Source organism: Elephantulus edwardii, unplaced genomic scaffold (genome assembly GCF_000299155.1).
Source record: "Elephantulus edwardii isolate Elephantulus edwardi_28Jun2011 unplaced genomic scaffold, EleEdw1.0 scaffold00026, whole genome shotgun sequence".
In the NCBI taxonomy this organism is placed as follows: Eukaryota; Metazoa; Chordata; class Mammalia; order Macroscelidea; family Macroscelididae; genus Elephantulus; species Elephantulus edwardii.
The window spans coordinates 7,355,262-7,366,261 of record NW_006399776.1 but is presented as its reverse complement, the minus strand read 5'-3'; the positions used below and the strand labels follow the sequence as shown (position 1 = coordinate 7,366,261).

The window sequence follows — 11,000 nt, the reverse complement described above, 5'->3', positions numbered from 1 at the left end:
AGAGAGGGGAGAGGAGAGGAGAGAAGAAGGAGGGAGGGAAGGAAGGAAAGAAGGATGCAGATGTCAGTGATTTGTAGGAGGAGCCATCAAAGATGTGGGCTTCACATCTAATTACCTAATGTTTTTAATGAAAATGAAAGACGGGGTCATGCTTAGAGTGAGTAGGACGCTGTCTAGAGAGAGCTCTGTCCACTCACTTTATCAAAACATTTCTTCGAAGGATCCAATTCTGACCATGAAAACCTCTCTCCCTTTGCTTTTCTTTGCAGCTTACCTCCCTTAATTTATTTTAGCATATTTTTTTCTTATATATTTATTTATTTATTGTCATTGTGTGCCATCGAATCAGATCTGACTGGCACAGGAGGAGATTGCCCCTCCTTCTCCAGCAGAGCATCTGGTGGATTCAAACCATCCACCTTCGGGATTTCAGCCAGATTTTTGCCACTAGGCCACCAGAGCTCCCTTTATTTAAACTTTATAACCTGCCTTCCCAGATATTGTCTCTCATACACACGCACACATACACATACGTAGAACCAGAGAGAGGGAAGTCTTGCATGGGAAAATTATCAGACAAGTGAAAGAATGAATGTGCATTCTATGATTGAGGACCCAACTGGAAATTAAGAATTTGTGACAACCTCCATACCCCCTAAGGAGCCCTGGTGGTGTAGTATGTTATGTGTTAGACTGCTAGCCAAACGTCAGTGATTCAAGTCTGCCAACTGCTCTGTGGAAGAAAGATGAGGCCATCAGCTCCAGTTAAAATTTATAGCCTTGGAAAAGTTCATCACTTTCTGCAGATAAGTATGTGTGTGGGAGTGAAGAGATGTGAGAAATCAATGTGGGAATTATCTAAATCACTGCTACCCAGTAGGAGTTTCTGAAATGATGGAGGTGTTCTAAATTGTTGCTATCCAAATAATAATCACTAGTCATTGTAGTTACTCCAATTAAGGAACTGAATTTTCCATTTTCTTTTTTTTCTGTCAATTATTCACGTAAGGCTTACTGGCACGTATTGGACAGCACAGATCTGAAGTTTAGGGGTTTATACAGTCTCTATGGTGAAGACAGTGGGGAGTTGAACACCTTTCTCATTAACACTTTAAACCCAGTTCCCTGCAGAGATAAACTGTTAGATTTTGAATGGGGTAACAAACAGGAAAAGAATGGTGGCAGAAGGATTTCTCTTGTTAATCTTAAAGACAAAAAAAAATATTATTGTCCCTATTTCTTTGAAGGCGAGAACGTCAGTATTCTGTGTGTAATAGTGAAGAGTCTCCTGGCACTTGTGAAATCCTGTATTTCTCTGTGGGGAATCCTGACCAACTCATGGTACACAAAGGAAAATGCATTGGTGAGTAAACAAGCTAAATTAGTTTATTCTAATAACAGAGGAGTTGGCTGCTAGGTGGCATCTCAATGGTGGTCTCGTCTTGGTGGCGGTCCATAAGGGAAGTTTCTGGGGCCATGTTTGTTGTGAGTTACTGTTCTTTTTTACCCCCCCCCCCAAAAGTGGGTGACCATTGAACCTTTGACCAAAGGTGGAGGCCTGCTAGAGGGTGTGGCATTAATGTACATTAATGAAGCAATGAGTCTATGGTCTGGACTGGGGACTTAGAGTCTCCCTCCACTCTAGGAGTTGGCTGCTAGCTGGCATCTTGATGGTGGTCTCATCTTGATGATGGTCACGTAAAGGAAGTTTTTGGGGTCATGTTTGATGTGTCACCAAGAGTGGAGGCCTGCTTAAAGGTGTGTCTTTAAATTACTGTAGTATTTAATTTTAGAATGAATACTCTTTAAAAGACACAGCTGTCATTTGTATGTTTACTCTACTGAACAACTAGGAGTCGCCGTGATGCTGAACATTGTTCCACAGTCATGTCAAATACCATAATGGTTACCCATCATGTACAATATTTGCATGAGCTCCCAGATTGATTCATGGGAAGCTGGAGTGGCATCCACTTGCTAAACTAGATGCCTCTGGAAACTCTACAAACTCTCATAAATGTACAGAAATGATGTTAATTATAGAACAGTCTTTTGTGCAGAGCAACACTTAACCACTGCTAAATGAGATTAGTACTAGTATATCTGGAGGAACCCTTCCACTTTGCACATCACTCTTTGTCAATGTGTGGTATAAAGTAACCTGGATTTGCTGTGATGCTGAACCTTGTGCCATTGGGGTATCAAATACCATAATGGTTTCCCCATTGTGGACAGTGTTTGGGGGAGCTCCAGTTGTAAAACAGGTTTGGCAGCAGGAGGGGCATCCACTTCCTAAACCACATACCTCTGGAAACTCTATGAACTTGGATAAATGATGATAGTTATGAAAAGGCATTAGGTCTTTTGTTCATGGAGTCACTATGAGTCATACTCAACTTGATGACAATCAACAACAACAATAACAGAGCAGTCTAGAGAATATCATATAGACCAAGACAGTCCAAGAAAGATCACCATACCCGTAGCCAGCCTTTCTAATCCCCATGCCTTATGGTCAGAATAAGAACTCATTAAGGTTTCCCTGTCTGTGAGATAGAAGTAAATATCTATGTTCTTGGAAATAGTATAAACTCAAAACCAAATTCATTGGCATCAAGTCGATTCTGACTCAAAGCAATCCTTAATTGGATTACTGTGGCTGTAAATGTTAACAGGAGTGGAATTGCCCACTTTTCTCTCTTAGCTGCTGGTGAATTTGAACCACTGCAGATACACAGTCCTTTTTTTTTCATATACACAGTCTTTTGTTTTGCAGCACAGCACACTACAGACCATCCAATCAGAATTCCTCTTGCTAGCCTGGAGATCATTTAGTAAATATTTACTACTTACTAGTAAATATTTAGTAAATTTACTAAATTAAAATACATTTGTCACTGTTTTCATATTTAAGAGACATTGAGCTTCTCTTAAGTTGTTGTTATGTGCTATTGAGTCAGTTGCAACTCCTAGTGATCCTGGAAATAACAGTAGTGGTGGGTTCAAGTGTATCGGAGATGATAAGCATGGCACAGAAATAGGGCATATTTCATATCTCTTGTTTACATTAATCCAATGCCACAGTCACTGTACCAATCCATCTTGCCCAGGGTCTTCTTTTCTCTTAACTTTCTAAATATGATGTCCTTTTCCAAGAATGATAGAAAAAGGGAAGAAAAGTCAATGTTTGAACATGGTGAATATAATTAGTGTCACTAAACCATACATGTGCAAATGTATTTTCTTGCCTATATATTTACCACAGATATCTTCTCCTTACCTATGTATTTACTAAATTGTTTTTTATTTACTAAGTTTTAAAAGTTTTTCTTGTTACAGTTGTTATAATCCTTGTCTTTTGGAAAAACAAAATTGACTGAATGTGCATCATAAGATGTTTGTTTGCATCTTGTACATCTGTTGCTGATAAAATATGTATAACAAAGAAAATTCCAATTCCTATTATCTTTAATAACCAGGTCTAATTTTTTTAAGTTGATTATCTATCTCCTTAATATTTTCCTGTTTGCTATGTTGTATCTGACCAAGAAAACCACTTTATTTTCTGCACATTTTCTTTTAAGCAGCTTTCTCTACTCATAGCTATTTATAGTAAAGTTTGTTTAGCAATTCAGGATTTTAATGGCTCATATTCAAATCAGGTTTTCACTGTCTACTTCTTTTTCTCTAAACTTACATGACCTTTTATCTACCATAGAGATATAACCACTAATTGGTAGAAATCACTTGCTTATGTTAAATTTTATATTTAAGTTTACTTTTCATTCTGTGAATATTTTTGTGAGAGCTACCAGACACATTGTCTAAATTGAGTTTGCTTTCTTTGGGCATCTTTTTTCCCTTCCTCTTTAATAACATACAAATAAGCAGGATTCACCAGATAGCAGGCAGAGAGCAGAGGAAGAAAAACGTGAACATCTGATTAGTCTGTGAATGGGGCCCTGAGCCCTGGCTAACTAAATGTGACCTGGACAGTACAGGAACATACACAGAGCCTGCCAGAACATACACAAAGCTGCCATTTGGACAATTCAAGGCATTGGAAGAGGGGACAATGTCTTTGGATCAGAGACTGTTCTTGCTTCCAGAGACATTTCAGATTCATGGAATTGATAGCATAAAACTCAGTACTTTACAATAATCTGGGGAAATGAGAAAAGCAAATTAATTCAACTGCTTATTACCTTGATTCAGTCTCATATCCTCCCTGGTACTAATTACCAAAATTCACCTTGGTTAATACCCTCTTTAGGGCATACACTTACAGTTTGAGAATTTTTCTATACAAGTAATTTTTTTTTCTCATAGAGGGGTCTAGTTTTTAAATTATACACTGTTTTTCCTGAAACAATTTTTTGTAAAATATCAGCTAAATAATTTTTGTTTCTGTTTATGGCTGTTTGAACTAGAAGAAAAAACTTACAGAATGGATATGGATAAAGCACTATAGAGAATATCTTTATATCACTGTGTATAATTGACTATCAGTAAGTGTGTCTTTTTGGTAGTAAATTTTTTTTTAGTCTTATTGCAGTGTGGTTTGGTTTTTTTTGATCCTTTTTATTATCCCTAACATGCAAAAGGACAAAAGATTAGAATTAATAAAATTACTGTACTCCTAAAAGCTTGGCAATTAAGAAATTCCTACCTACTCCTATTTTGAGAGGGAGCCCTGGTGGCCTCTTAGTAAGAAACTGCACTGAAATCCCAAAGGTATGTGGTTTGAATCCACCAGATGCTCTTTGGAAGAAGAATAGGCAGTCTCATTAAAATGTGTCTGTGTTCCTAACTTCAAATTTATTTTTTTTCTTTTTTTTTTTTTTTCGTCTCAGTGGTAGTGATGAATATTTACGTTCTATCACTTACATTCAGTTCCAACAAGAATACATCATTGACACTAACTTCAAATTTAAACTGTAAATTTCACTTCCTTCCTTTGAAACCATTGTCCAGTTGGTACTTACTGAACATATTCAAGTAATTTGTTTTCATTTTTTAAAAAAAGTTTATTTTATACTGGTTTATTTACACAGTTCATATACATTGTTTTTCACCCTAGATCGTTCCCATTTCCTTCACTTCCCTCTCCTTCTGCCCATCAAACTGTGTGACCCTATAATTAATGCCCCCCGCCCCAGCCCATCCTCATCCCTCTGCTCCCATTCTCTTCCTTGTTGGGCCTTCATACTCATTCTAGAATAATGGACTCATACGATATTTGTCCTTATAGAACTGAGTTAGTTCACTTAGCATAAGGCGCTCCAGTCCCTCCCAAGTTGGGTAGTAATTTACAAAATTACTGTGTGCTGTTTAGTATTCTACCATATGAATGTGCTATCATTTCTCAATCCATTCAGTTGTGGTTGGACATTTGGGCTGTTTCCATGTTCTTGCGATGGTGAATAATGCTGTTGTGAACATTGGTGTACAGGTCTCCATTTGTGCCTCAGTTCTCATTTCTCTCAGAGTATACCCCAAGCAGTGAAATAGCTGGGTCATTGAATATATTCAAATTTTGTATTTAGAAAGCCATTGGTATATTCAAATTTCAAAATGTACACTAATCTGCACTGAAACAGTAATCTTGACGGAGAGTTCTCCATTTCCAAGTCTGTCATTTTAATTGGTGTTTTATTGTGTGCCATTAACATTATTGTATTAATAGGCAGTCATCACATAGGACTTGGTTATTAAATTAACAGTATAAATAATTGCTAGTATAAGAAGAATAGAAATTCCGGAACACTTAATTTTGAGTTAGATGGTGAATGAAGATGACAGAAGAATCAATACATCTGAGTTAGAAAAGAGTGCTGAATATCCCATGGATTTCCAAAAGAACCAAAAGATGTACTCTGGAGAAAGTGCAACCCAAGTACTCCTTGATGGCAAAGATGGTGAAACTGCATCTCATATATTTTGGACATGTCAGAAGTCCTTAGAAAGGGACATCATGCTTGGAAAGGTAGAGGATCAGTGGAGAAGAAACCCCTCAATGAGGTGGATTGATACAGTGTCGGCTGCAGTGGGCTCAGAGGTGTTGGCATGATGATAAGCATGGCACAGGATAGAACAGGGTTCAGATCTGTTGTTCATAAGGTCACTGTGAGTTGTACTCGACAGCACTTAACAACAACCTAAGAAAACACTAGGTATTTGGATTGATATATTAAAATCTCATTGATGATTCTTGTCCCTTATAAAAATGAATGTCTTAGGATATATTGTCAAATATCAAAATTGATTATAAAAGACCATATGCCACATAAAATAGTAGTTTTCATTGTGTCGCCCCCTCACCCCCCATAGAAAATGCACCAGTGAGATTTAATTACATTTTCTGTTTAATATACAGGCAGTGATGAGCAGCTTGGAAAGCTTATCTACAATGCTTTGGAAACAGCCTCTGGCAGTTTTGTATTCTTGTATGAATGGGTTCTTCGGTGGCAAAAAAAAAAGACTCCTTTTCTTACCAATCAAGAAAAAGAAAAGATTGAAAAATGCAAAAAGCAGGTGGGTGTCACGTAGTTGAGCAGAAGGTCCAGTTCTGAAGCTCTCACTCAGTTCTCACAGCTGTTGAGTCCATTCCAATTTGCAGTGACCCAGTAGGACAAAGTAGAACTTCCCCGTTGGGTTTTTCTCTACAAGAGCAGACTGCCTCATCTTTCTGTCTGAGATTAGCTGGTAGGTTTAAACCACCAATTTTCCCATTGGCAGCCTGACACAACCCATTATGCCACCAGGGCTCCTTGTGAAACTCCAGGAGATGAAAAATCAAACTAGCTCAGCATTTGATTAGATCTCCTACCCTGAATCATTGTTGTGAGATATTTAGAGCACAGAGCTTTTTCTCTCCAAGTTCTCTTAACCCACTGCTGCTGCTTTCAGGACTTTCACAGAATGCATGGTCAAAACATTTGTAGCTGCCTTCCTAATCTCTTTTCAGTGCTCAGTATGGCATTAAGAGAATGTGCTTCTCTGGTAATTCAAATCCACTAGTGGTTCCATGGGAGAAAGGTGGGCAATTTCCTCTTGTGTGATTTATAGCCTGTGAAATTCAAAGGAGGACCAGCTACGAGTTGATTCTAACTCCGTGTCAATGAGCTTTATCATGGCATTAACAACTATCTTTCCAATGGGACTAATTGTATTACCATCATGTTGGAATCAACTCATAGCTGACCTTCTAGCAGGTTTTAAGAGGCAGTAAATCACACAGGAGTAGATTGCCATTTTTCTCTTTCAGAGCAGCTGGTAGATTCAAACTATGTTCATTTGAGTTGGCAGCACAACTCCTTACCATTAAACCACCAGAGCTCCCTAATGCAACTAATTAGTATTGCATAATTGTGCTTTTTGTACTCTTTTCTATTTCCTCCACTCTTGAAACATTGCTTCAAAACAGTTTTGAAAGCCTGCGAAATCTTAAAGTAAATCATAATACAGAGCTTAAGGAAACCATTTAATATTGTCTACTGTGGTGTTAAGTAACTAAACTTTACAAAGCCATAAGTAAAGCACTATATTTAGAACGAAGGCTGCACAGTGGAGTGGACTTGGGGTGAGGGATTGTATAGCAATGAAGGAATTTTTCTTTTACTTTTCAAAGAGCAGAGCGAAGTGGGTAGGGGGTGGTTGGGCAGGGAGAAAAGTGTAACAATGAATGAATGGAAATCCAAAGTCTCTATAAACTTTCATTAAAATTAATAAAAATTTTTAAAAAGGAATAAAAAGAAGTGAGTATATAGAGAAAGAAAAACTGGAAGTAAATAAAACAAAATCATAATGGTTATTTTGGGGTAGTGACGATACAGATAATTTAGAGGGTTTTCCCCCCTTTATATTTTTTACAATAAGTCTGTTGTTAGGTGCCATCAAGTAGACTATGGCTCATAGTGACCCTGTGAACAGATCTGAAAAAGTTCTTTAAAAATAGGGTTTCTTCTTTTTTTTTCTAGTGGTCATGTCACAAAAGAAATGACTTTTTAGAACTATTCACTTTTTCCCCTAGTATTTCTAGGCTAGATTTTGAGAGAAAAGAAGTTGAGAATAAACTGGATTTTTTTTTTTCAGATTTTTACAGATTTAGAGAGAACTCATATTCATCCTCTTCTCTTTTGAAATACATTTTCTTCCCATACTTCACTTTTGAAGTGAAGTAACAGTTCAGTTGCTCGACCAATTTTATCTTGTTCTCTCCCTTACATCAGATTCAAGGAGCAGAAGCAGAATTCAACTCCCTGGTGAAATTGAGTCATCCAAACATAGTGCGCTATATCGCAATGAACCTCAAAGAGCAAGAGAACTCCATGGTGGTGAGCATTTTAGTGGAGCATGTCAGTGGAGAGTCACTCGCCACACACCTGAGCCACTCGGGACCCATCCCCGTACATCAGCTTCGCAGGTATGCGTCTCAGCTCCTGGCCGGCCTCGAGTACCTGCACAGCAGTTCTGTGGTGCACAAGGTTCTGAGCACATCCAACGTCTTGGTGGACGCAAAGGGCACCATCAAGATCACAGACTATAGCATTTCTAAACGCCTAGCGGACATCTGCAAGGAGGATCTTTTCCAGCAAACACGAGTTCACTTTAGTAACAGTACCCTGCCTTACAAAACGGGGAAGAAAGGAGATGTCTGGTGTCTTGGCTTCCTACTGCTATCGCTCAGCCAAGGCCGAGAGTGTGAAGAGTACCCGGTGACCATCCCTAGTGACTTACCAGCTGACTTTCAAGACTTTCTTAAGAAGTAAGTATCACTGAGAATCTCTAATCAAATTTTATTCCTACACTTCTTTTTTTATTCCTATACTTTTGATGGTGCCTGGGTGTGCTAAGTACTTCTGTGATGTATACACTGATTAGAATCTGGATTAGAGTTCACTCTTGCTCAAATACTTTCTATGACATATATTTTCTGTTTACCTTATACAGTTGTCATTCTCTTAGCTCCCAGATTCTCCTAGACTGACTAAAGTCACTTTTAATGACTGCCTGCAGTGTTCTAGAAGGTCTGTAGGGATTGAAATGAGAAATAACCAAATATTCCAAATAGAAGACCCTCTCTATTTATTTTTGCTGCTGATTCTTAAGAGATCACAGTTGAGACCTCATATTTAAGCAAGCAGCGTTAGGAGGAATGCAATTCTACCCCATGTACTTAACTACTCTTTATTAGCATTGTCATTCATCCAAGTTGTAGAATGCAGTAGTGTCTTCACTCTAGGGAGAGGTTAGTTACCGGTGTTAATTTGAATTACAGGGCCAAATCCTGTCCAGTTTGAGAGTGTTCTTACTGAGGGCCTTTGGTCAGATCCTTCCAATCAGTCTTCGCCTGTTTAGCCTTGCCTCTGGTCACTGGTCCAAACCAGAGCTAAATGCTCTCAGTTTCTCTGTTAAATAGGAAACAACCTCCTTTCAGTCTGAGTTTTTCTAGATATTTCTTGCAAAAGCTGACCTGGCCTGATTTCATGCCCCTGCCCCCCACCCCACACACATGAGCACCCCCCCCTTTTTTGTATTTGCATGTTCATTTTACAAAGTTGAAGAATTTTCTAAGTGATTTAAAAAAATCACAATAGAAATTATAATCATCAGAGCATAAATTGAATATAAACCTTTCTGTTAGTCAGCTAGCGTTAAGGATAGCGTTCCTGAGAATGACAGCTGCAGGAGAAGGATGGACAGTCTCCACCCATGTGATTGACTGCCTCTGGAGGGCCAGCTGTGGGTCAGTTCTTACTTTACAACAACCCTCCATTCATACAGTTGTTGCTATGTTTAAGCCCACTGTTGGAACTACTGTGTCAGTCCATCTTGTTGAAAATCGTCCTTTTTTTTCTGTCCTATTATACCATATATGATGTCATTCTCAGGAACTGAACCCTCCTGATAACATATCCAAAACCTGTGAATCGAAGTATCACAGTTGAAAAGATGGTGTAAATATCATTTAAATGTACTTGAACTTTGAAATATTTCAGTTGTGCCCTGATAAGACTAAGATGACCTCAAAGAAATATGGTGGAGAACCACTGAAGGGAAGGCTCATTTTAGTCTGCAAAACTTTGCCTCTAGCTTTCTGCCCTTCTTCATTAGTCAAGAGTAGTAAATTAGCTTTGGGGGAAAAAGAACAGTAAATTAGCAATAATATTACGTGTTCTTTTTTAAACATAGCTCTACACAGGTTGAAGAATATAATTGATGACACAGAATTGTACATATGAAAATTGTTGAATTGATGTGTATGTTTGTACATATTTTCAACAATAATAACTAAAATTTTAAGAACAAAATTGAGGGGGAGCTCTGGTGGCCTAGTGGCAAGAAACTGCACTGCAATCCCAGAGGAACACGGTTTGAATCCACCAGACGCTCTGCCGGAGAAGGAGGCACAATATCCTCCTGTACCAGTCAGATCTGATTTGACGGTACACGTACACAAAATTTAAAAAAAAAGAACAAAATTGAAAAGAAATTTTTCAGGGTATTAAAGAGTAAATGAATAGACTCAAGGAGCTAAAGTTAAAAGAAAATAAATGGTAAAATGTAGAACTTTAGAAAATCATCCCTTAAATATTTCTAAATTACTTCTTATTATATTCATCAGACTTCATTTAAAGTTTACTGTTCCTAGGCCCAGCCTTCCACTGGCTGTATGATAGGCTTTCCCTTTGGAAAGCTGAATTAAGAACTAGCCCCTTAAAAGTATGACAAGTCATTAGCTGTTCATGCGACCAAATATCTAGAGTTCGCATGTGTGATCTGAGACTTACTAAAATATTTCTCTGTAAAAGGAACAATTTTCTGCCTTTACAGGCTGAAGTTTCCTCTTGACTTGTTGTTTTAAACCCTGCAGAAATGTGTATTGATTTCAGTTGGTTTATGAGTACTTATTGGTCCTCCAGTAACATGAACTCTTTAAATGTCTATCTTTTACAAGTAAGCCTTCATTAAATGCCTTGCATTAACTGGTTTAGCAT

At 38.0% G+C, this 11,000-nt stretch overlaps 1 protein-coding gene across 1 annotated transcript in view; it reads left to right on the top strand.

The window, feature by feature from the left end:
• Positions 1–11,000, top strand: part of EIF2AK4 (eukaryotic translation initiation factor 2 alpha kinase 4) — a 124,610-nt gene that overhangs the window by 49,119 nt on the left and 64,491 nt on the right. Inside the window, exons 7-9 of the mRNA XM_006883027.1 lie at positions 1,248–1,363; positions 6,377–6,534; positions 8,232–8,767. Coding sequence (XP_006883089.1) covers positions 1,248–1,363; positions 6,377–6,534; positions 8,232–8,767 — 810 coding nt within the window. The remainder of the gene's footprint in view (positions 1–1,247; positions 1,364–6,376; positions 6,535–8,231; positions 8,768–11,000) is intronic.